Source organism: Archocentrus centrarchus, chromosome 21, assembly GCF_007364275.1.
Source record: "Archocentrus centrarchus isolate MPI-CPG fArcCen1 chromosome 21, fArcCen1, whole genome shotgun sequence".
Classification (NCBI taxonomy): domain Eukaryota; kingdom Metazoa; phylum Chordata; class Actinopteri; order Cichliformes; family Cichlidae; genus Archocentrus; species Archocentrus centrarchus.
In genome coordinates this window covers 18,189,378-18,216,943 of record NC_044366.1, presented here as the reverse complement: position 1 = coordinate 18,216,943, position 27,566 = coordinate 18,189,378, and the positions used below count along the sequence as shown (strand labels likewise).

Below are 27,566 nucleotides of genomic sequence, written 5' to 3'. Positions count from 1 at the left end.
AAATAGCATATTTTCAATGCAGCCACAGTTGTGAATGTCATCTGCCAAAACACAGAATATACTGTCATTTTTAAAAATACAATGAGCAGAAAAGCTCATTCTTATAACAAATCCCAGTTACTAAAAGAAGAATCTCTGTCTCGTGTAGACATAATCCATGTGTAAAATATTTTTGGTGTATAACATGATCAGTTCATGTGTGGCCTATTTTAAGTTCTTCCACCACCACCTCGCCCTCCCCTGCCCCCTCTCCTCGGTCGACCTCTGACTTGTTTATTGTCCTGGCGTGGTAATCTCTTATGACGCTCCACTTTGATCCACCCTCCATCACTGGCTTTGGCCCCCTCCTTTTCCTCACTGGCGTTTTGTGTCACAGACAATATACCTGGTATCGATGGTGGGCGGCTCTGTACTACGACACTATTGGACCGCGGCCTCCCTGGTTGTCGGGAGGTTTTGCTGCCTTTATTATAAATATGGCTACCTCTAGCATTATCCCCTGTATTACCCCTACTCTGCACCCCACCTGCAGTTAATGTATTGCCAAAGTAGCTGTTTTTGCGATAGTTATGCATTGCTCCGGCACTGAGTGGGCGCTCTCTGTCTGAGGTGCTCTCTGACGTAGTGCTTGAGGGACTGCTGCCCTTTGACCCCAGATGGAGTGGTGAGAGTTTGGCCGACAGGCTGGCAGTTGGCGAGGAGCTGCGTGAGTCAGTCCAAGGAGATCCGTGGACGCGGTTTGGAGAGCGGCGCACAGCTGCAGCATAAGAAAACTCGTGTCTTTCATGTGCAGACAGGAACTGAGGCAGAGTGCGAGCATCGGAGCTAGTGAAGGCAGTGCGAGCAGCGGTCGTCGAATGGGATTTCTGTGATATCATCTGCTTCAACCTTACGTTGTACATCCACGTTGGATCAATATCTGAAACAAAAGACATGCAATTCAGACTCATATATGAACAACAAGCATAATACACACACACACACACACACATATACAGCATATATATATATATATATATATATATATATATATATATATATATATATATATATATATATATATATATATATATATAATTATTACCACAGTTTGATCTGTCCTTGAGGTTCCAGTCTGTGTTAGCTGGTACTGTTTCAATGACAAGTTCCACAGTCTTGATCTCATCTCCTCCACCACCGACACTCCATGTCATCGAGCAGCTGTGTTTGGAGGACTTGGGAGACTTGACATCATTCTGAAGTGCAAAAATAAAAAGGAAAATAATGATATTTAATGCTTATTGTTAAACAGGATTGTTTGACTGCCTGTGTGATGCATTTTCAGATTGCAGCTGTTAAAATGACCCACCTCATAATTGACTGTGTAGTCCACTCTCTGGTTCTCTTGTAGCCCAGTGATCCATTTGTCCATCACAAAAGGTGGCTGCATTGAATAAGAGTATTTTGTTTAAACACACACACACACACACACACACAATACAACAATCCCATCAGTAAAATGCACTGATCAAAACATTTAAAACAATTAGATGTGTTCCAGAAATGCATTTCCGACGGCACCTTAGTCATCCGCAGGATTTCAACGTCTTGTCTGTTGGCATTAAAGATGACATCTTTAATGTAGGTTACAGCAACGTCATCTCCATCCAGTTCCATGTACATTTTCCATTTGCAGTCCTTGAAATAAAATAATTAATGGTGAGATAATGTAGGTCTGGTCTCAGTGACAATATATGGAAAACTTTATAATTTCACTCATCTGAGTGGAGAACTTGGCAAATTTTGTATATAAACCAACAGCACAACCTACAGGTAGTTTAATGACAGTGGCAAGTTAATGGCCACAAAGCTTCACTATGTTTGTGAAGGCAGAAAAGAAAAGTGAACTGAAACTTTTAGAAATAAACTACAAGCTGACCAAAGGGAGAAATTATATCAAAAGCAGTGTGTACATAATGTGTACAGTGGGGTAGACCTTAGTTCAAACAGTGATCTTCATGGAATTAAGTTCTCAACATAAATATGCCATATATTTGACAAATTTCATTAAATGACTCTAACAGCGAAACAGAAAAAAAAAACAGTTGCATATATTTTCATGTCATTATTGTAAGTTCAAAACGCTTAGCTTTTTTTTTCAGAATCCAGGATTAATTTTTGGAGCAGGAAACTGGCTGATTGTAGTTGATAAAAACATTTTTTCTTCTTCTTCTTCTTTTTTTTTTTTTTTTTCTCATGCAGAGAGACACACATCAAACTGGGAGGCACAAATCGGAGCGATTCCCCAGCCCTCTTCTTCTGCATACTGAATGCTGACGACGCATGTAATGATTTCGCCAATCCCTAAAAGCTGCCAGGAAGCTACAGGTCACTGCTTAACCACACAGGGTTCATGGCACAGGCCAATCCATTGTGTAGTGATCACAGAGAAAGACATCAGAGGAGTGGCACTAACACACTCGTCTGAGGAGCCTTCGCCCTCTCCTTCATCGTCCCCGGGGGGCTGGAAACAGCTCAAAGGGGGGAAGCTTGAGCAAGCCTCTGGCTCAGAAACACACCAGTGGCCCAACGCTGGCCTGGTGTAGGGCCTGGACGGTCGCACCGGTGCTCCCAGGTCTATGCTAGTCTAATCACTCCAGCAGAAACAATGTCTGGTAATGATGCCTAGGACCCGAGTGCGTCTAATGACAACTCATACATAATTCAGCACCTTTCACTTGGCTGCACGGTGATATCCTCATTAGTAGGGGACCCTCAGTGGCTGTCAGATGGTGGCCGCACAATCGCAGGCCCTCATTTTGTCTTTGAGAAGTGCAGCTGCTTCCATGACATCGCCAGCAAAGAGGGGCGAAGAAAAAAATGCAGTGCGGGTTTGTTTTATTTAGTGCAAAAAACCTTCCAGTTTGTAAAAACAAGGCTGACACGGAACCTGACACCAGGCAGGGGAAAATAATTAGCTCTCATTTTCTCAGCCTCCTGTTTCCTTCTCCCTGCTGTGTTTTCTACCCACTAAACCACCACATGTCAGAAGAAATGGGAGGCAATTAGCAGGCTCGTTTCAGCCCTGCCGAACACACTGAAAGAGGACTATTTATGATGGGACAATGAACAGCTGAAAGATTAAATAACGTTTGCCTTTTAAAAGAAAATGACTTCTGGCTAAATGGGCTATTTTTGATTAAATTCAAACAGCAAGTGAAGAGCCACCCTTTCTCCACAGTTTGAGACCCTAACAAAGGGCTGTGAGCAAGTCGAGGTGGATGTGGTACATGGCTGAGCCTGAAATGTTTATTTGTCTGGTTTAATACGTGTCTAGTGATGCCTTCAATGGTCAGTGTAACAGCCGCCATCATGAATCCTCAGAACAAACAGCTTCAGTTGTAGTGGGCTGATTCAATCATATGTCTCTATATCTCCTCAGAAAGTATCAATTACACCAAAATGCTCAAAGCAGACAACATCTCTTTCTGATATTCATCTTTTTTTTCTTTTTTTTGGTTTCATTACATGCGCACAGCTGCATAACATGTTGGAGTCAATCTTTGAATGTGTTTCCTTACAAACTTACAGATTTTCCTGTTCCTGGTTTCCAGTGGTACCCAAACACCAACTCCAGATTTACAGTTTTACTCTGCTCCACCTCCTTTTCGAGCTCATCCTTGGGAAGAGATAAAAAAAAACAAACAAACAAACAAACACAACCTCAAAAAAGGTGCATAAAAATAAAAACATAACATTTCTAAAGGATAAAGAAGAAATACCTCATACCTTCAACAGTGGTGGGAAGTGGACGAACCCGAGGTAATCATGGGTTAGCTTTTCAATTTCACACTGGAAAAAAATGAAAATGTACTAATTGAATTCACTAAAATGCAAATATCAGTGAGCTCTGCTTTTATCCTGTAAATCTGGCTGGTTGATGGTTGACCGTGTCTTGCCTTTAGGTGCATGATGTGACCTTTGGACTTGACCCCCATGTCCCGCATGTCGTTTTCTGTGAGCAGCAGCAACCGCTTTCCTGTGATGTGATTTGCTTTAAACAGGTCTGCATAAAGCTGCATGTCACATGTACTGTCCCCTGGCAAAGAGGACACAACCAAACATTGAAACAACAGTGCAGAAATGAAGAATATGAAGCTGAGTTTGATTTAAGACAATCTGAACTATTTAGAAAGTAAATCAACAAACCTGCACCAAATATTTGCTGCATCCAGAAATACTGGAGGAATAAAATAGTGATTTATTAGTTTTAATAGTAATAGTGACACATTGTATCAAAATTGAAATGGTTGCGGGTAAAAACACTTTGATACCGACCACATGCTCCTCTGTCCAGGTATATATGTCCAATGTGGGCAGCAACTGTCAAGACAAGACACATTTAAGCCACAGCAACAGAACATGGTTGGATACAGACATCATGTGTGTTTCTATAAAAGACAGATCTTTAAAGTAAAACTCACAAGACTTCAGTAAATATTATTAAAATGGAAAATGTCCATATTTTTCTCCATGTCTTTGAAACCATTACTTTTTCAGTTATTGTGCTTTATGATAAAGAAGACTGGATGTAGCCCTAATGGACTATATAAAACAGAAATGCCCATCTGACTGATCTAATGTGATCTATTTGAATGGGGGAAAAAATCATTTATTGCTCATTAAATGCAATCAGGCAGAAACTTGCCAGCCAAAATAAAGATTTCATCATTGTGATTATGAGACTGGTGTGTAATGACAGAAATAATGCAATGGGAAATTGGAGAAAAGATGTCTAAATGAATGAGTAATCCCCCATTCACTGTCTTCTTCCCACGACATCCTGTTACAGCTCAGATTATGAACTAAATGCCGGGCTCAGTCGACAGTCGCTGGCATACATTATAGTGCAGGCTTCTGCCTCATAAAGCCACTCAGCCCTGCAGCAGTTTTCCGCCTCCTCCTGTAATGCGGTTGAGAAGTAAACACATTCGGAAACACTACGCCAAAGTCTCACTGGAGTGACTTAACATTACTTTTCAAAACCCTTATTTTATCTGACAAATGAGCTTGCACCGCACGTCGTTGGCAAATGTGGGTGAATGTAAAACTTTAAAATGGGAATACAGTCTTTGTGTTTAAGATTCATACTGTATGTCTAATGTGCAGGAGAAAGATTATGAGTTGGGTTTAGTTCACACAAGTGTGCCCCCATGTGGACTAAGTGGATGATGGGTAACCAGGCCATGAATATCATGACTTCAAGCATGTAGTTAATGTCACGAGAAAAGACTGAAAAACACCCACAGGAGCCACATATTTTACTTTTTTATGAAAATGCTGTCAGTCGTGCTCTGTTATTGTAAACGGATTGTTAATAACAGCCACAGAAATGTACTTAATTTAATTCTAATGCAAAAACATTTTTAGTCACTATCTGTTCACATGTGGAAAGTAATGAAATAGAGCTGAGATAAATTAGTAAAAAGCAAAAAAAGGAAATAATTTATTAACATGAAAATAAATCAGACGAAGAAGTTTCATTATTATAACAAAAGATCCGGGAAATAACAAGTTTTCACACAGGGAAACACAAAATCGCTGCTGATTGTTATGTCTAGTCTAATGTGTCTAGGACCTGATGGCACAAGAGGATAGGCAATATTTGAACAGGAGTATTAGCTCATGGCAAGAAGCTAACAAGCAACAACAGAGGAATACAGAGGATTACATCCTCATGAGACTGACTGATTATAACAAGCGAAGGGGACAATTTAATGGGCTATGCTCAAGGAAGCATGTCCTTCCCCCAGAAGAGGCATAATACCTAAGTGAACACTAATGCTAATGCTTTTCTGTACTGTAAAGAGCAGCTCTTGAGGCGGCAGATATGGTGTGATTCGGCATGTATAAATACAGCGTGGTGTCTATAGAAAGAAGTTATTCTGTTAAGCTTTTTAATGTAAATTCTTTGGTGGAAAATTCATCCTTTTTTGGAGACCTCAGGAGGAAACCTGTTTTCAGAGGTAAAACGAGAGAATGAAGCTGACAGCCACACAGCAAAGTCCCTCTCCTACTGTTTTGAACCTAGGTCACTTAGAGGAAAAAAACATGTACTTTCTTATCCTGGTAAGAGACTGTGTCTCAACAACTGCACTCCACCACAACCAGAACAAATTGGCCAATCTTAATGTCAGCAAAATGTCACTTCATCATAAAAGCCTGGCCTTCTCTAGGCAACTGGCTCACATGGCTCTTTCCTCACAGCATGGCACTATACATCCAGAACATTAGGCATACGGCAAATTACATCCATAATATCCACAGGTGGAGGGCTTCAAATATGCTCTATAATTGTGACCAAGTTCCTGCGCTGTATGTGGTGAAAATACATCATGAGCACAGCTTATAAAGCAGAATAAATGCTCTTTTGTGGTGTGACAAAGTAATGATTAATGAAATAATTGTTAAATAATTAAAAGCACGACTTAACAAGCTGTTCTTATTAGTGCTTCTACAACACCAATAATATATTAAGTGAGATCACATTATGTGAGGCAATGCCAAACACTGGAGGGGTTTGTTCACTGTCATCAGACCACGGGAAGTGTCCCATTTCCACCATCATGTTGACACAACTCACAGACCTGGAGGAGTTTTGCTTGACCCGCATGCTGACCTGCACACCACAGAGCAGGACAGGCCGGCCAAGATCCAAAGACAATACGCCCTCAGAGCCTTTCATCACAAACTGCAGACTCATCTCCTCATTACCAGAGGTCGTGATATGACAGGACACCTGTGAACTGTTTGACTCCTTCGTCACAGACTGAAAGGATGGCTTAGCGCTTCTCTTTACAGGTAAGGACAGCACAGAGGTAGGAGACAACAGAGGAAAAGACGAGAAGAGAGGACAGAACGGAAAAGAAATGACATGGAAGTAAACAACCAAGTAAAAGGTAAATGAGAAATATCAACACTGTGAACCCTGAATAAGATGATTTAAGAAACCAAATGTTAAAGAGAAGTTAACAGGACAGCAGAATGAGTGAGTGGATAGTAGGCAGAGAAAGGAAACATATTTAATATAGTTTATTCAGAGGACGTGCTGACTTTTTAAAATACAGGCTAAAGAAATTGCGGGTTGTGTGTATGTGAGTGACAGCTTCCAGGTATCTACCCTGTGCATGACTGTGGCGTCTGGCCACATATGCGTTGAAACAAATGACTGGGTACAATCAATTTATCTTTCTTCCTCAAGCACAAATTCCAAATATTTTCTAGTTGTAGTGAGGATATAATGCTTTTCTTTGACATATATCATTCTTAAAAATATTCTTAGCTTGTGGACTGTTGGACAGAAAAGACAGAAAGAAAGAAAAAACATACATATCTTTACTACTTTCTGACATTTTATAGGCAAATAACAGGAAATTATTAACACTACAGTATTGTTTGGTCTCTAAGTTTAGTCAGTTATTAGATAGTTGCTAGGCAACATGATGACATCATAACACAATGCATAATTAAATTTTTGTGGATAGTTCCAAAAGGGTCATTTTAGTGGGTTAATATGTGGTTGCTTGGCGACATGATGGTGTCGTAATATATCATGCACAATTAATGCTCTGTGGATATAAATGCAATATTATTATCATGAGATTAAAATGATACAATGCTTTTATAAGGTGTTATAGGTGCACACAATGCTACAAATGGGTCATCGTAGCCCACTGGTAGGTGGTTGCTAGGCAACATTATGAGGTTATAATATCTGATATAGATGAGAACCTTCAGGGGCCTGAGATGTACCTGTGTACCAATTTTAGCTACTCAATTCCTGATCGTGTTGGAGAAGATTTTGTGTATTATAACAAGATATTGGTCAGTAATAAAAATAATCATTCGTTGCAGCACTCTAAATTGTGTTGCATATGATGTTAAGTGATGTATACCAACCATTCATGCATGGAAAAAAAGCAAAAACAAACAAATAGAAGTAAATAGAAGTAAACCTGTGACAGTCACGTCAGAGGCTGCATGCTTATAATCCAATTCTAATCTTTATCATAACGATAAATATGATCATAAATGCGCACTGCCAACAGTTTCACACTGTTTCCCTTTCCTTCTCATTTCATGCTGTTTATTCTCATTTCACTGCTTTCCTTTCACTCCAGAAAAAGGTTGAGGGGACTTCAGAAGTTAACTCAGAAATCAGGCCTGAACGTGGAAACGCAGACGTGAACAGCGGCGCAGAGTCGATGTGCTGCCGCTCTGACGCTGCTGTCCTGAAGGTGAAGGTGGACCAAAGTGAAGAGGGGATAATGAGGAACTCACCGGACTGTTGGACTGTTCGATGAGTTTGCGCTCCCACATCTTTAGTCGCCGCTCTCGCTCCTTCAGCTCCTGCTCTTTAGTGCTCAGGTCTCTCTCCAGCTTCTTAAGTCTCTCAAGTGTAGCTTCAATCTCACACCTTCATCATACAGCAGGAGAAAACTGTTAACATTTAAGGCTGGCTGGATTTTTTTCTTATAAAGACCAAAACCAACATTTTTCACTCTTTAATTTCTGGCTTCCCTACAATCTGCAGCACTCAGTCTATGCTCTAATTTCCAAAATCAGCTGCACTGTAGTTTTTAACAAACCTCAGTTATGCAGTGGTCAAACATGCAATGGATGGTCATCAGATAAAAGCAAATGGGTTCATACTCCTACATATTCCCTGAGTTAATGTGTCTCGTATGCTATATAAACATGAGCCAGCTTTTTGATGAAGATATATAATCTCTACACTGAGTGAAAAATTCACAGAGACTAATAATGTTAGTCACTATATACACTTTCCTAAAAATTTTGCTTCATATATTTGTCAGAGTTTGAAATTTTCTGTTAGGTTATGTGCATTTCAAGTCTGACTGCACAGCACACGGAGAAATACATCAAACTGGCTTTGCTGATAAAAACATTTGTGAGAAGAATCAGTCCACTGTAGGTTTTGTTGAGCGTGAGGGAAAAATTAAAACTATGACCACAAAATTAAAACAGCAAGAGTTTTAGGACAGCATCCAGTGACATAACATTAAAATTCAACCAAAATAAAGCTCTGCTGAAAACAACCGAGTGATGCCCTGCACTCAGGAGGCAATTACGCTGACACTTTAAATACCAAGTGCAGGACAAAGCATGTTGGGATTTGTTTTGCCCAGCAGGTGGGGCTGCACAATGTATCGCAGAAGGCCATGCTGAACTTCAGCCCAGCCAAAAACTCCCACACTCTTTTCATAAACACATGCAGCCCAGGCAGGAAGGCCATGCCTTACTCCTCCCAGTCCTTCAGTTCCTCCACCCACTTCCCACGCGAATACTGAGCTCTACAGCCTCCTGCTGCCCTGACAAACCTCTACATTTCACATTACCCTGACCCCCAAAAAAGCACTTAAAACTGCAGTAATCAGTATATGAATATTAGCAATGAAGGAATCCACTTTCAGCAATCAGATATAGATTTATGTCCCGCAACTCATCCAGGAGCCAAAGAAACAGATATTTAGGGGGATGGTGTATGTTTCTGTTTAAGTTTATTGTGCTTAAGAGGAAAACTATATATTAATTAACATGAGCACTTAGGTCCATATGACAGATTTATTCATAGAGCTAAAACAAGAGTGAATATGGACCTTGAGATGAAAGTCAGAATGTTTCAATTTACGCTAAATGTTATAAAGCAAAGAGCCAAACACAGTAACTATAAAAATAGTACTCTTTATTGGCTGTTTCTGAGTAACGCACATACCTGAGCAAATGGGAATAAGCACAACAAGTTTCTCAGTGTCCCTCAATTACATGTGACAGCCTCATCTTTTATTGCGAGCCAGCTAATCTCGTAGTCTCAAACTTCTTGGGCTAAAACACATTCTCATTTTCTGTTTTCCAGCACTGAGATTTACCCCAACCTGCTCCACCTGCAGATGGCTGCCTGGACACAATGACACCAACACAACTTCTGAGGAAAAAAAAAAACTCCAAGCACAGACAAGGCCCGGGGAGAGGCAGACGGAGAATAAAGTAACAGCTGAGACTCAGGCTGTGCCGAACATCACCAAACCTCCAGCTGCTCATACAGGCCAATTAAACACTTCTACTTGAAAAAGATGGTGATTATTTTTAGGGTCTTATGGGTAAAGAGAGGAAGTATATCCAGATGGATGATTCTTTGGGGGGTTTTTATGTCTTTATGTAGCTATCAGTGTGATTATTAAAGATCTATATGCATGATCTCAAGTCCTTTTTTGTGTTTCACGGCCCCCGTCAGCCACATTTCCACATCATTCTTTGAAAACAGTCGCACGTCTTCCTACACTGATGCAGTATACTGGCAAAAAAAAAAAAAAAAAGACAGTTATAAATACATTTACTGGGTCTGAAGAATAGCTGATCATGTTACCTCCATTCAGCCTTGTTGTGAAGGAACGAGTTGCACTGTTGAGGAAGCTGGCTGTCATTAGACATGGACTCCAAAGTAGAGAGGATCTGCTTGAACATCGGCCGCTCCTAAATGAACGTAAAAACATTAGCTGTCTATATGATTCGCATACGTACACGTGCACCATATCTGTATGCTTGGCCAACTCACTTTTGGCTCTGTTGCCCAACACTTTTTCATGAGCTCAGCAAAGCAGGAAGGGCAGCCGCTGGGGATGGTTAGCCTCTAAAACACACGCAAACAGAGAAAACATGGCCTTAAAAGGAATGCTTTAATACGCTAATAACAGAGTTACAGAATGAGTTCAGTACCTTTCTTGTGTCTGTTAAATGTGATCCTAAAGCTGACAACCATTTAACTTAGCATAAGACTAGAATCCAGACTTTTGGCTTGGTCCTGAAGGTGTCTCCTGGTTGTCTAGCCCATGGAGGACAACTACCATGATCAAAAATAAAGATATAAATTAATACACTCGTTTTATCACCATTTTATCAGGCACATCTAGCTAGTATTGATTAGACCCCTTCTGCCTTCAGAACTGCCTTAATTCTTTGTGGCATAGATTCAACAAGATGTTGGAATCATGCCTCAGAGATTTTTGTCCATACGGACGTGATAGCATCACACAGTTGCTGCAGATTTGTCAGCTGCACATCCATGATGCAAATTTCTCGTTCCACCACATTCAGGTGCTCTGTTGGATTGAGATTTGGAGACTGCAGAAGTCATTTACTCAGGATGTGGCAGTTAAACAATGCTCAGTTGGTACAAGGGAAAATATCCCCCCACACCATTACACCACCAGCAGGATGGATCCATGCTTTCACATTTTTTACACCAAATTCTGACTGTGCCATCTGAATATGGCAGCAGAAATTGAGACTCATCTGACCAGGTAACATGTTTCCAAACTTCTGTTCCCTTGCAAATTGTGTCAGTTTCTTGGTTGACAGGAGTAGCACTCAGTGTGGTCTTCTGCTGCTGTAGCCCCTCTGCTTCAAAGTTCGGCATGTTGTGTGTTCAGTGATTCGCTTCTGCATAACTTGACTGTAACCAGTGGTTATATGACTTTCTTTTGTCTTCCTATCAGCTCAAAGCAGACTGGCCATTCTCCTCTGACCTCTGGCATCAACAAGGCGTTTTCACCCAGAGAACTGATGCTCACTGGATATTTTCTCTTTTTCAGACCATTTGCTGCAAACCCTAGAGATGGTTGTGTACTAAAATCCCTGTACATCAGCAGTTTCTAAAACACTCAGACCACCCAATCTTGCATCAACAACCATGCCCCATTCAAAGGCACTTAAATCACCTTTTTTCCTCATTTTGATGCTCAGTTGAACTTCAGCACATCATCTTGAGCATGTCTACATGCCTAAATCTACTGAGTTACTGCCATGTGATTGACTGATTAGATATTTGAGCTAACGAGCAGTTGAACCAGTGCACCTACTAAAATGTCAGGTGTGTATGACTTTGGCTGTAGCTCAGTAGGTAGAGCAGGTCACCTACTGATCAGAAGGTCAGCGGTTCGATTCCTGGCTACTCCAGGCTACATGCCAATGTATCCTTGGGCAAGATACTTAACCCCAAGTTGCTCTCCGACCGTCCCGTCGGAGTATGAATGTGTGTGAATGATAGTTAATTAAAAAGCACTTAGCTTAGCAAACATGGAAGTGCTTGTATGAATGGGAGTGCATGGGTGAATGTAAACATGTTGTAATAGCGCTTTGAGTGCTCATACTGAGTAGAAAAGCGCTATATAAGAGCTAGTCCATTTACCATTACCATTTACCATTAAATAAATTAATGTTCCATGCAATGCACCAAGAATCATATTAAAAATACATCTAGGAGTTAGAAAATTTTCTAGTAATTAAACACAGGAGGGATTTAAAATACATTTATAAATTAATTTAAGCCTATATTTATTTCTAATATTATTTTGGTGCAATAAAATGGCACATCTATTTGTTTAGTGCTTCATTTATTTATGTTTCCACAAATTTTTTTTTTTTATATTGCAGTTTCCCGTTCAGTATTCATTCAGTATACATGTAATCATGAACAGTAGTAAAATACCTCGTTCTTCTCCACCACAAGCCATGCCACTTGTAAGCCTTCCAGGCCTTTGAACGGTATCTCACGGGTGAGCATTTCCCAAAGCACCTGTCACAGAAGATGAAGAGTCACGTAAAAATATTATAAACTTATACAACGATACACTCACATATGTGAAAGTCCACATTTGGTGATAAATGTGAATATGCTGCTGTTTTTCTTCACCACGTGGTAGGATCACACAGAAATATCATGAATATATAAACACTGCAGAGTATAACACTGCATAAACTGTCTGTTTATATAGCATGTGTATTCATATACTGCACAAATAAAACACTAAAAACATTTATGTGTTTCCCTTGGAGACCACATGCAACATAAAAAGCAAACAAAAAGGTTCGCATTAAAGGCTGTTAGGCTGTTGAAGCACTCCCTTCATAATTCCGCTTCTTTTCAGCTGGGCTTCACTAGTGTCAGAAATAATAACCTGTGTCAACATCTTAAAAACCACATAATGAAAAGGTGAATGAGCGCTGCTTTCAAACATCAAAGAGGAATACTGTATATGTACGCCACATTCCCAGATTTATGCTTCTTGTCAGCTGCATCTAATTACACGTATGTGTTTTACTACCGAAATCAGCTCAACATACTGTACGGGCGTCTCAGGGAGAAACGTAAAGCTGCAATGATTTTGCAGAAATGAAGACTGTAAAATCCTACATAGATCTAAGAAGAAATCATTTTAATTGATGCCTTTGAATTTAACAACAGTAGCTCACTCTTGTATAATAACGAAAACAGTTTCAAAACAACTTCAGAGCAACTGATGAGAGATTTCACAGTGAAACCACTCCCAACAGTTTAACAACAATGAAAGACGCAGTAAGTTTCTAAGAGGCAGTACTCCTGCAAAGGTCAAAAATGCTGTTTTTGTCCACTTAGGCAGAGAGAAGAAATGTTAAAATGAAAAATATCAGTGGGACTGGTTGAGGTTTTTTTTTTCTTCTTCTTCTCTTGAGAGACTTTAGTGCTTTTTTGTCAGCTGCATTCATTTTACTTGATAAAATCTTATTTTTAGTCTGAAATTTAAAAAAAAGCCTGCCAATCATATGTTTCCTGCAAAAGAAAGAAAGAAATACATAATTGGGCTCCAACTTCTTGACCTTGCACTTTTAGCTGCACCTCCTGGTGAATTTTTCACGTCTGTGATCTTTGATGTGCAATAATAAATGCATTTTCAAGAGATTTGATTATATTATTTACCACATGATTGAATGAGAAATAACAGAAATCTACCAGAAATGGCCTTGACCTACTGTATGAGCCAATGGGTTCTTAGTAAATTTTACAAAGTTGCAAAAAAAAGAAGTGAAAAGAAACTTTTTGCAAAGTCTAAGTGACTCCTGATGTGAGAGACCTCTGTTATATCCATCCACAATGGCATCCTTTGTGCACTGAGTCTGCCTTACATACTTTGTAATAATTCATCTCTTTGAAAGCCTGCTGTTATTACCACCACCTAAGAGGTTAGGCTTTTGGCAGATAGTGTGTGCGTGAGTGCGCGGCGCGCACACGTCTTTCTTTCTGTAAACACGATAGCTCGAAAAGTTTTGAATTCATTCTGATAAAACCTTGTAGGGGCGCAGAGTGGGGTCATGTTAACAACCCATTAAAATTTGACTTACATCCACCAAGGTCTTCAAGGTCAATTTAATGATTTATTGGACAGAAACTGGTCTGGTGTGTATTGTCAACATATCACATTTGACCTCTGACCTCTCCTTTAAGGTCAATAGATTGATCTGAAGGTCAGAGTGCTAGTAATGCTATAAAGTGCTATTTCATGTTTCTTACTGCCATTGTTTGTATTAACATAAAGGTATATAGGAAATGATATATGGGTCTTCTCAGTATCACATCACATTTGACCTCTGACCTCGCTTTTACATTTCACATCTGCCTTTCTTTCAAGTTGACCTCAAAATGTGTGACATCTTTAAAGAAGGTGAATGAGCTCCTGAGATAGTTAGAAATATTTTTACTGCACTATAAACTTCTTAAGGAATGTTTAAAAAGAACAAAGAAAACACAATGAATATACAACATAGAATACCACCTCCTTAAAAGTAAATACTGCTCAGAGAGCGAGCTGCCTTGGCGGAGTTTGCGTTCTCAAAGTGTTTTTTGTTATTCATTGTTTTCTTTACATTTTCTCTTTATAAAACAGAAGCATATGCTACATTTTTATCATCCAGTGAATCACAGTTACCTCATTTACCACCTGTATGTGTACTGGGAATAAGGTCATATAAAGAAGGAAGAAATAGGGTTGTTTAAGGTTTCTATACAATCACACTTCTCTTTGCAACCAGAGGAGTCACCCAGCAAGAATGCAGGTTTAATATACTTCCTTATTGCTAGAATGTTGATTCAGTTCATCTAGATGCAAGGTTTTCAGTGGGAGAAAACATTTCATCACTCGTCCAAGTGGCTTTTTCCATCTCAGCTGACTGCAGATTTCCCCAACTATGTAAACAGGTCATCATGCAACTGTACTGGTTATAAGGTCGGGGAAATCCGCAGTCAGCTGAGATGGAAAAAGTCACAGGAATGAGTGATGAAATATTTCTCCCACTGAAAATGTTTCATCCAGATGAACTGAATCAACTTTATGGGATTTTCCTTATCTGGACTACTGAGCATGTATCAAGACACTTCAGTGGTTCATTGGTTTTGCTTTTTCAGAACCTGGGTTCAGTCCATCGTTTATACAGAGTCTATGGAGCGCAAAGTGCCAACATCTTCTGGACAGACAGCCTTCGCAATACGAGCTTTATGTTGCCGGGAATACCATCAACCTATTCTTTTTATTTCATAAAAAATAATCCTGCAGCATCTGCAGAATAACTCACAAGTCCTGATTATTTTTGTTATGTCTTCGTCCGCCAAAAATCTCTCATGTTCAGTAGATTTATCTGTTTGGCCTGTGGTGCTAATAAGAAGCTTCTCAATAACTTACCACGTCTTACTATGTTACCAGATCTTGGACAAAACAGGTTTATGAACTGAACTCATCACAGTGAGAAGAAGCGCCCACATAACAGGTCGAGGCAAACTACAAACACGCAGGCAGGACTCAACAAGTACCGTGTTACCATGTAACACTATTACTGCAACACAGATTGAGTGGATGCAGTGTTAGCGTTACTTCCAGTCTTACATCTATCATAATACGTCAGAAGGAATGAGTCAGCTCAAGATTAATAACTGCACTCCAACACCTCCTTTGTGATCTCTGAAGAAATACTTGTGGATAAATGTATTGCTATTACCCAACCACTGCTGTCTGGGCTCTATTGCTAAACTCAGACAGGAAACAGGATTTTAAATAAATCGCTCTCTGAAAGATTGTGCTGCTCTGTAGAGGAGAGGCTAGGTGAGCAGGAAAGGCAGAGACGGGAAGTGATAAACTTTAACTGCATTTACTCAGGGGAGGTTATCTGTTATGTGAGAGCAGAGGGCCATGGACACTGAGACCTTTCTATTAACCTTATAAGAGAGGAGTATAAATGGTAAGCATACAGAAAAATGGCATCAGCTGTAGCCTCACAGTGCTCACATTTAAAGTGGCAAAAATCAGACTGAAGAAATCCAGACTAAAATGTTTGCAGTTCTTGTCGACTGAAACATAAAAAATAAAAATCAAAGGACTAAGTCGCCAAACATTTTTGGTACTGAGATGTTAGAAGTATGTCATTAAAAATTGCGCATAAAGTTTAGAAGTTTAAAGCATAAGTAATTATATTTATATCATAAAACACAACTGGAAACAGAGGGTATATTCTGTATTCAAATAAACTAATTCCCACACAGTATTTTTATTATACCTCTGAAGTGCTTTATGTGGTCCTAAGGACAAAAAGTAAGCATCAGAGTTATGAAGATATGTTTGCTACCTACCACACCGTAGGAGAAGGTGTCACAGGTCTCAGACACAGGCAGGCTCTGGATGACCTCCGGAGCCATCCAGGGAAACGTGCCCACCAAGGACATGTGCGTTGTGTGAGTCAGAAATTTAGATGCCCCAAAATCACAGATCTGTAGAAACATAATAATATTAACAATTACCATCATCATAAAAGATGAAGGTGACTCGTTGTGTTTAGAGACCAGTCATTATCAAACCTTGTGTCATACCTAAAATACAGCAATCACAGCAGCATGCAGATTTATATTCACCTGATGCTGATGCAACAAATCTGCAGCAGTGTAATCATATAATTTAGTCCTGGAGTCGACTAATGTTTTTGTCATTGCAGAGTCAAATTAAATGCAGCACAGACAGAAAATGTGTCTCTATGATACCTCAAAGCATGTTTAAAGTTACAGTATAGGTCCATGACCCATGAACTCTCCTGCAAATTTAAAGTGTAGTATCTTTTTAAGTAAAGCTGATTTAAATGGCAACTTTCTATATCACCTGTTAAAAACATAAGAAAAAAAAAAACCCTCACTATAAAAGAGCAAAACAAACAATTTAGGGAGACAGACACTTTAACAAACAATAAATAAAACAGAGATAAAAGCTACATCTAAATAAATGGATCGACTGTGTCCACAGATCTTTAGTTAAAGGGGAGAATTCGTTTAGGAGCCGCACACTAAAACACAGATCAGAGAACTGTAGAAACCATATTTGACATATATGACATAAGGTTTTAGCTGATTTACAGGCGGATGAACCTTGCAGGGCTCTTAAAGCAGTCGCACACTGCACCAACACAATTACTACCGGCTTTGTTGTTGTTTCTATCTATGTGAGGGACTGTATAAAGCCTCATGAAAGAAGAACTGGTAACCAATCAGCAGCAGATCAACAAAAAGGATCCCATTTTCTCTCAACTTACCCCACCTATAGCATGGGACACATGCAAAGTTAGTCACTGCCCTCTTGTGTCAGTATACTGTAGATAAATAACAAACCAGGATTTCATGCTCATATTTCTTTCAAATGCTGAAATAAAACGCGGCTCTTTCAGCTAATGGGACTATCACATCACAGAGCAGGTTGAGAATGCAAGAGTGAGACGTGGTGCTTCAAGAATCCACAGAAGCAAAGCCGGTAGCGTAAGTATGATTTACAGGTGCAGAAAAGCTTTTTATTAAAGTTTAAGTCTTGGCCAAAGTCAGCTGCCCCCAAAAAATGCCTGGATATGTTGCAAGGTGGCTGGGGAGTACCAAAGTTTATGATTATAAAATTCAGATTATTTCTGATAATTTTATGATCATTTGAGATCTAATTCCAAACCATAAGTTATGTAAAAAAAAAATACTTACTTTGAGAACTTTGTCTGCAGATAAAACCACTGAAAGAGGAAAAAAGTCAATAAATAATAATTTACTTAAAATATTTAGGAATTAGATGTTATAATGTCATGTTATATTCAGTTACCATTCCTGGACTTTAGGTCTCTGTGGATCACCTTCACAGGAGCTTCTGAATGTAAATAGTGCATTCCTAAAGCAGAAATAAAGAGATGTTTTTAGAGGAACATCAGTGAAAACTCATGTGGAAACTACAATCCCAATTCCAAAAAGTATGCTATGGTATCTCATGAACCCATATTTAGATTTTTTGGGTCGTGGAGCAGCACTGCATTATAAAACAGGTATGATTCTGTCATGGAAATCGCTGCATGGGCTCAGGAACACAGGAACACACACCAAAGATCACACTCTGGGAACAAAGGTCACTGCATTTGTGTGACATCCACAAATGCAGGCTAAAGCTCTGTGATCCAAAGAAGCAGCCAGACGTGAACATGATCCTGAAACGCCTCCTCCATTTAAAATGGTAGAAAACTGTGCTGTAAGAAGTCCAATCAAAATTTGAAATTCTTTTTGGGAAATAAAACTAAAGATGACTAAACATGAGAGGGACCATCCGGCTCGTTATCAGTGCTCAGTACCTGCACAGTATGGGAGTGCACTGGCACATCTGGAAAGGCACCATCAGTGCTAAAAGGTCATCTTGTTCAGATGACATTGTTTTCAGGGAAGGCCTTCCATATTTTTAAACCACACACTGCAGATACTGCAGATCTTCACAGTAGAAGAGTCTGTATGCTGAACTGGCCTGCCTGCAATCCAGACCTTTCACCAACTGGCAAGATTTGGCTCATTGTGAAATTAAAAAATACAACAAAGACCGAAGACTTTTGAGCAGCTAGTATCATCTATCAGACAAGAATGGGACAATATTTCTCTCCCATAAGTCCAGCAAACAGGTTCCTCGGTTCCCAGCGTTCACTGACTTAAAAGAAAAGGGAATGCTGCACAGTGGTAAACATGGCCCTGTCCCAACTTTTTTGAGATGTGTTGTGGCCATCAAATCCAAAATGAGTTAATAATTTTTCTTAAAATGGTACATTCTCTCAGTTTAAATGTATTTTTGTTCCATTTTTTATTAAAAACATGAGTTTACAAGATTTACAAATCATTGCATTCTGTTTTTACTGACATTTTACACAGCACCTCAACTTTCTTTGGAATTAGGGTTGTAGTTGCACTAATGAGAAGATAATGCATCTTTCAAATCATAATGTCACATGCATGTATATCAGCAATGTGCAGTGAGGCATGGAGCTCTTTTGAGCAACATGCAGTCTTTTTTCCTCTTTTTTTTAATGTAAGCATATGCTTGTGCTTTAATAGGTGTTTTTATGACTGGTAAACATATAATAGGCTAAACAACTTTCAAAGAAAAAGCTCTTTACATCAGTACAGGTATTAATTTTACTACTTAGCTGCTAGTTCTGTCAAGGATTTGTAAACAATTTTTATTTTGTACAATTATGGGCATAAAGGATCTTAGATTAGATTAGATTAGATTAGATTAGATTAGATTAGATTAGATTAGATTAGATTAGATTAGATTAGATTAGATTAGATTAGATTAGATTAGATTAGATTAGATATCTTTATTTTCATTGCAAGGTCGGCATACAACAAAATTTTAAAAAGTGCAACTCTTGTGTGATGCAACAAACATGCACATCATCAATTAAAAGACTCATAAGACATAAGCAACTCATTCATGAAACAAACAGACATCATATAGACACCCTATAACCATATGTGATGCGTGTTTGCGCAGTGGTTGGGAAGGGACGGGGTTGGAGTTTAGGATCCGGATGGCCGTGGGGACTCAATCTCAAATAAACTTTTTATTTATTTATTTATTAATAAGACATATTGGACGTTTACCTTTGGCGATCTCTGCAGCCCATGTCATGATCTGTCCCATGTCCATCTCCTCACTGACATCACTGGACAGGTAATCGTACAGCGAGCCACCGCTGGCATATTCTGAGTAAACATGAAACATAAAAGTTTGTATTGCTGATAGTGGCTGACACCAAAATTCATGAACATATCCTTCACAGTGTCTTGCTCGTCGATTGCTATGGCCTAACGCTGTAGGTGAGCACTGAGCTCTCCTACCCCCCCACGCCACATCTGTTAAACCTCTGCAACACAAAGCTGCTCTTGCTCCGTTGTCAAAGGATTCATACATTTAAAATGGGCCATTAGAAGTGTTTGAAACTTGTAAATTATGTAGATTTTTGCATTTTTTACAGTCTTTCACAAGACTGTCGAAGACACTGACAGACGGCTGTGATAAATCAAACATGGTTAAAACACACACATGAACTTTAAGCTTCACTGTCTGTGGACAGAGGCTAAAGTAAAGTGAAATAAACCCCTTAAACGGAGATAAACGAGCATCAACTAAACAGCAGGAACCCTCTATTTGTGCGCAATAACCCCATCGTATCCCAACATGCTACTGTAAACATGTACAGGCACTGAGACAGGAACCTAATTAACAACCATAAAATACACTGAGGACTTTTATTATTATTATAAGCCAGAGTTTCCTGTTGATTTTTTTCTTTTTTTTGACTTGTGCCACAGCAAAAGCTGGATGAAAGCAGACCTACAAACTTGTGTTAAACATCATGCAGCTAGTTTACCTAAGCATGTAAGGTGAAGAAATGTCTGCTTTTGCACTTTGCCACCTATCCACATTCCTTAGATAATAATGATGACCCATGACGGCTCTGTTGTAAATGCACTCTCATTTTAGCGTAGTGTCACGGCAGAGTCCTAATCAGCAGAAGAAAAAAAAAAAGAAAAACGCCTTAAAATGACTATAACTGGCAAATGTACTTTAACCCTGAAACAATACTCTCCAATAATTTATCAGGTTTATGAAGCCGCTGAGCGACAGCAGGTATTGTTAAACTCCTGCAGGTCAACAGAGACAATCAGGTTTCTCAGATAGGTAGTAGATATTGGCCGCAAGAAAGAGGGAACTGATGCTGTGTGTCAACAGAGTTATAACAGAGATGATGAATGTGGGGATGGCAAACGTTTTTTTTCCTCTCTCTCCTGCTAATTAGATTCTGCCTTATTAAATAGAGACCGCATCCTACTCCTTGACAACAAAACCTTCCCCTTTCAGAGCTCTGAAGTACAACCAAGGCTGAGAAGGAGTCAAGTGCACCGAGTGTTTCTCCACTAAACTTTAATTTGATTTCGGATTCTTTTTAACCACTATTATATAGAAAGCGTGGGCATAACATTTTACAAAATTCTGCCAAATCAAACATGCGAAGCTGCTCGCTGTCACGACCCCTTGTGAATAAGGGAGCAGCTGAAAGTAGCTGCTGATGGGGAGGAAAGGGGAAGGTTTTCTACAGGGCAAACTCCGTAATGTGGTTGGCCCAGAAACCAGACTGAAACTTTTCACAAATGTTGCTTTGTTGTAAATGTGGAATCAGTTTGTTGCCCTAACTTTCCCATTTTATTATAATATTGGAATTTTAAACCATGGCTACACATTCATCTCACATTTGACATGTTTTCATTATTTGTTTACCGCTGCTTTTTTAATTAGAGTTTTCAATTTGCACATTTTCCACTTCATCTGCAAGTTTACAACAGGAATTGTGCGAATGCTACCAGTTTATCTACAAACTGCAGAGGAAATGCAAAACACTTTGTAAAATTTAAATACAGAAAACCACAGTCTGTTAGCATATCTTTTCCACCCTTTGTAAGTCTACACGCATATTAAGTATAGCCATGTTTTATAGGAATACCTGTGGCTTTATTTTTAAAGCATTTTAATATTTTAGTTTTCCTGTTCAACAGAACAAATGTCTCTTATGCAATACCCTATGTTTAAGCTGTGAATGAGGCTGTTTGGCTCATTCACAGAGTGTTTTACTGTTTACTAAACAGAGAGCAAGATATCAAAGTGAGGACAAAATATTAGAAAGATGTAGGGTGAAGGGAAGAATCAGACTTTCCAAACATGCAGCAATTCCTGAATGTCAGGAGCATTTTTTTTTTTTTTTTTTTACAGTGGCACAGTGAAACTGAAACTGTTTTGTCAGTTCACCACAAGAACTAAAGCAAAGTCTGATATGAGACACAAGAAAATGTGTTAAGAGCCTATAAAAACTTCCAGTCTACACAAACTGAGTGACACCTTTAGATGCCTTTTACAATCAAACTGCATGTACAACATTCAGGAGTGAAGGTCAAACAATAAGTTAAACATATTTTTGAGCTGGCAGCTATTTTTTTAAATGACTTCTCTGCGGGACGCCCTGCTAGATGAGAGCACGATGGGCCCCTTGTTTACAACAGTTCATACCCACACGGGCATTTGAGGTTGCTTTATTCTCCTCGGCCTTTGACCTGGACAAAAAAATGAAAACAGGACCACACGACTACTGTATGAATGTGTGCACTTCCTGAAGCCTCTGGCATTCACTCACACTTCCATAGAAACTTCTGCTGCATTGAGCAAGCTAGGCAACTGTTGCAAACAGATCTGGCTGCTGGATGTTCTTTCACAATTTCTTTTTTTTTTTTTTATTTGAGACTTACTTTACTGTAAATATGCTTCTTAATTTATTAACTTACCAGTGACGATTCCATAGTTGGGCGCCTCGACAATTGCACCGTAAAACTGGATGATGTTGCGGTGGCTGAGGACGCTGAGGATTTCAGCCTGAGCAGTGAACACACACAGGAAGATAAGATCATTTGGAATTTTTATGAAACTAGAAGAGAGAGCAGAAGTTTTATTTGCATTAGTCTAAATAAACGAAGGCTGCATCGATAAGTTTGCATGCTAAAATAGAATTATTTAGGATATCTGAAATCTTAGCCTGAGCCCAATAGTATATGCAGCACATACTATTTACAAGGGAATATTACAGTATGCAAGCACAGGACACCACTATAACTATCCCATAATGCAATGCATTAGTAACACACATAACATTGTAGTGGACAGTGTTAATTATTCTTCAATTTCAATGTGAAAATAAAGTTTCATTTTGCAGAGAGTCGTATCTTTATAAAAATTTTCTCACAGCTTAGTTCACCTCAAATTAAGTCATACGTGCTTCTCAGGAAGTGACATATTTCACACACATCATATGAGATGACAAATATTCACACTAAATTATGCTGAATGCTGGTATATACACTGTACACTTTCCTTAGTAGCAGATCGCCAACTCATTCACAGTGGATTCAGGGATGCACTGAGCCTGAGTTACTATGCTACAATTAACTGCAGCCTGGTGAAAAACCTTCAGTACACCTCGTGATCTAAAAGCAGTTTTAGCAGATGTAACTTGAAGTAATCCATTTCTGTATGACTTCAACTGTCTCTCACATCCCCACTCTTCTTTACAATCCTTCATTTTTTTTTTTTCCCCATTTTTGGCCACAGCAGCTTTTCGTGACAGTGGAGAGAGACAGGAAATAGGGGAAAGATACAGGGGAAGACACACGGGCAAATTGGCGCCGGGCCGGGACGCGGACCCACGCTGCCCGCACCGCAACGTGTGTATGTGGTCGCTGGCTTCACCACTAAGCCACCCAGGCACCCTACAATCCTTCACTGAGGTTTGCAAGTATTTCTTTAAGCACAGCATTTCAAACTTGGACATTGCGATTCTTTTCTTTGCTGCTGTGCTTGGGATCATTGTCCTATTACATGACCCAGTTTTGGTCAAGTTTTAGCTGTCAGACAGATGACCTCACATTAGACTCTAGAATACTTTGGTATACAGAGGAGTTTGTGGTCGACTCAGTGGCTTCAAGGTCCCCATTTCCTGTGGATGCAAAATATGACCAAATCATCACCCCTCCACCACCGTGCTTGACAGTTGCTATGAGGAGTTTGTGATGAGCATTATGGCATTTGTCCAGATGCAACCTTGCAAACCCAAAATGAGCTGCAATGTTCTTTTCAGAGAGAATAAGCTTTCTCCCAGCAACCCTTCAAAATCAGCCATACATGTTGATTGCTTTTCTAATTATATTGTCATGAAGTTTAACATGCTAACTGGGGCCTGTAGAGTCTGAGCTGTAGCCTTTGGGTTTTGTGCATTTTGTCAGAGCATTGCACGGTCTGACCTTGGGGTGAATTTACTGGGATGTCCACTTCTGGAAAGATTGTGGCATTGTGTTAACACACAAGCGGGAATGCTCCAAACCAGCAACCTGGCAAAACTTCCGCTTTTACAGAGGTGCTCACACTTGCTGGTGATCACTTTGTTAAATGCCTTTGATTAGCAGAATGTTGCTGCTACTTACCCTCTTAATTCCAGTGAAAGCAATGAGGGTGTGCTTAGTTTCCAAAGGACTGCACAGAGTCATGTGAAAATGTTCTTTTCACGGGAGCACAAAACACAAAGTAAGCTAAAGTAAGAGTTCTAAATTATGACCTGATAACTGCACTGAATGCTTCCACAAACTGATTATAAAAGTGCCGTCATCCTAACCTAGACATGAGCGCATGAATAAAAATTTACTGCAATCCATTTAGAACCCAATCACAGCTAACTTAAAGTAATTCACTGAAGGATTCACCAATTGTGAATTCACAATGATTAATTCCATAAAAAGTAGAAATGAGAACTTCCTGGTTCTCCTGATGCTCCTACAGTCAAAGCGTAACAGAACTCAGTGGCATAGCTCTCACACCCTAACTGGTCGACCGTGACTTTTTCCTCTAAGATTCTTGGTCCCATGGAGTCTTCTGGAGCATATATAAAGACATATGAATACATAATTGTGGCACAGAGAATTTAATGTGCAACCAATTTTTTTGAATGAACAGAAACCTGATAAAAATGAGCTCATTTGATCGTAACCAAACACTATAATTAAAGGAACATCTGGTTCAATGTGAAAGGATTACATTATTATTCCCATTGAACTATCATCTCCCCCCAACACTTGAGTGAAGTTGAATGGATATCTGTGATCTTTTACAATTTCATAAAAGAAACAATGAACAATTTTCTGAGCATCCGATCACAGGCCGACACACATAATACGATTTCCCTGAAAAGATTTCAAAGATAATTCTGTTTTGTCTTTAAGACAATGGGCCTGCGCTTTCAAAGAGACTTCAGGAGCAGCCTCTCCTGTAATGGGGCCAAATACATTCTTTCATTTGGCAATAACGTTTCTCTCGCAGCACACTGCTCTGAGAGGGGGAGTATAATGACCATGAGTGATGGATACAGAAGTCACCACATCTTGCTAAATGGGATAGCAATTAAAATGATTACTACACTGACAATTAAAAATATATGAAAAAAAAAAACTCAGGTAATTAAGACTCCTACCTCATTTTCAATCTTGAGCAGTTTCTTCACTGCCACCTCTTTGTCCCGGGAAATCCACCTCGCCCTGTACACACTTCCGAAGCTGCCACCACCACAGTTTTCGTAGAAGTGGATGTCATCAAACTTGATTTGCACGAACGACAAGCCGGGAGGCAACATCTCATAATGGCACTCAGTTCCGAGTCAGCTTCTAAAAGGGGTGGGGACAGGGGGTGGGGGGGATCACGGGAAAGGAAGGAAGCCTGGTTCACAACAAAATCCTCTGTGGTCAAACAAACTTACTCCATCAAAGAGAAGCTTTGCTGTGAAACAGCATTTGTGAGGGTGGCTGCAGGTTTGAGGCTGCTTTGCTGCTGGCTGATGGAGCATGTCAGTGTGATATCACTTGGTTTATCTGACCATTCCCTGTCTCTCCCTCCTTTCCACATTACAGTCCTCTTCATCAGTACCAGTAAGCAATGGGCCCAGGGTCCAGGCTTGCTTGTATAAGGACAAAGGCATGTCTGGTATGCTGGGATCATGCAGCTAAAGTCACAGATTACTCCAGCAGGTTCTGCTGTGTTTGGTTCAAGTAGGACAACAAGCTGGGAGAGCATAAAATTGTGACACTAAAAACTGTTTCTGTTTTAATGCAGAAAAAAAACTTGAGAAATCCTCATATTCTCTTTATCTATTTAACTTAAAAAAAACAAAACAAAAAAAACAAGGAGCTATTCCTGCTTGTGTTAAGGCCAAACATGATGATGGTGTGTGTGCAAGCCAGGGTTAGTAGTATAATGCTTGCAAACCGGACACCACACAGATTTATTATCATATCCTTTTGTTTGTCTGTAGCAGCATAAAAGCATCTTGTAAAGAAATAATTCCATCATTACAGGAAATTATAGCATTGCCATTGTTCATAGATTTCCCATTTACAGCTGAGCAATTACGGCTTTTAAAAGGCTGTTACCTGGGTCCTCATAGGGATTACTATCCATCACAACGGGAAATGCCTCCATTGTCACAGAGGGGAGCCATTGCTCTCTGCTGATTTACTTGTATTCATGCTATACTTAGCCTCACGGCAATTTGCTCAGTGGACCAGCCCCCCAAGTATTGTCTGACCACTCAAGAAGCCAGGGTTACTGGGATATGGGAGTACTCCTGCAGTCATTGCTGCCAGTTTCTCAGTTAATAGCAAACAAGGCTGCGAGCACTGCAACAATAAGGCCTGACAGCCACATGTCAAACCACAGGTAGTCACTGTATTCTCAACTAAATGATGAATTAATCACTCAGACAGCGAGGTCAGCTTCTATATCACATCTCCACAATTTAAAGTGTGTCTATACAGTATGTGGATATTACAAGCTTAACCATTTTTAACCCCTAATCAGTTACTATGCTGTGCATGATATATAAATATTATCTGTGTGGAGGTTAAATCACCGGTCAAAACATTTAACAAGAAAACGAAAAAAAAAATACTGTATCAGCAAGGTTAGGATTACGGTGAATGCGGTATTACTTTTTTTATTATTACATGTTTACAACAACCTTATATTAGTGCACCACACTCAACAGCCTACATAAACATGTCTGCACAAATGGATGTGCAATTTGGATATGCCGCCTATTTTGAAACTGTTGTTTGAGACTTACTGGAAACCAGTAAACAACATCAAAAACATACATACCGACATTCAGTGACGGCTGGCGCTCCGGAGCAGCTCGTCGTCCGCGCAGGTAAAGCCGGGGGTAACTTTAAGAAACAAGATCAGTTCCGGGAAATCTCACGTGACGTTGCTTGAGTTCTCCGATCCACGGTGGTTTTACTGGTTGCACAACTTTCAGCCAGCTGAACTTGACCGTATGCTGCAGATGATACTGATGACAACAGCTCCCCCTGCTGGACAAAAAGCACGACCACTACATGGTGCACGCTCCAGGATGTTGGCAGGCTCTCAAACAAAATTTCAAAAGTACAACATGTTATTATCTAGCCCTTACTGTATTGTTTAATTATATATTTTTATTTAGTTTTTAAAATTTAATTTCATATTATTTAATTTGTATTTTTTTTTATTACAACCCCAATTTCCAAGAAGTTGGAACACAGTATAAACTGTAAATAAAAACAAAATTCAATGATCTGCAGAGCTCATAAATTAGTATTTTACTCACAATGGAACACAGAAAACATATCAAATGTTTAAACTGAAACATTTTATGTTTCCATGAAAAAATATCAACTAATTTTGAATTTGATGCCAGCAACACATCTCAAAAAACTTGGAGCAGTGCCATGTTGTTAAAAGAACAGC

At 39.5% G+C, this 27,566-nt stretch overlaps 1 protein-coding gene across 1 annotated transcript; it reads right to left on the bottom strand.

The window, feature by feature from the left end:
* map3k20a (mitogen-activated protein kinase kinase kinase 20a) lies at positions 1–27,059 on the bottom strand. The gene is made up of 20 exons (XM_030757865.1): positions 26,940–27,059; positions 25,261–25,450; positions 22,532–22,619; positions 19,799–19,900; positions 17,985–18,050; positions 17,870–17,898; positions 16,493–16,630; positions 12,548–12,634; positions 10,616–10,690; positions 10,427–10,533; positions 8,320–8,455; positions 4,318–4,362; positions 4,189–4,219; positions 3,939–4,078; positions 3,769–3,831; positions 3,569–3,658; positions 1,561–1,677; positions 1,349–1,423; positions 1,085–1,235; positions 1–919 (listed from the first exon to the last, which is right to left on the bottom strand). The coding sequence occupies exons 2-20, from the start codon at positions 25,417–25,419 to the stop codon at positions 210–212; spliced, it is 2,409 nt and encodes an 802-aa protein (XP_030613725.1). The 5' UTR covers positions 25,420–25,450; positions 26,940–27,059; the 3' UTR covers positions 1–209.
* Positions 27,060–27,566: the final 507 nt, after the last annotated feature.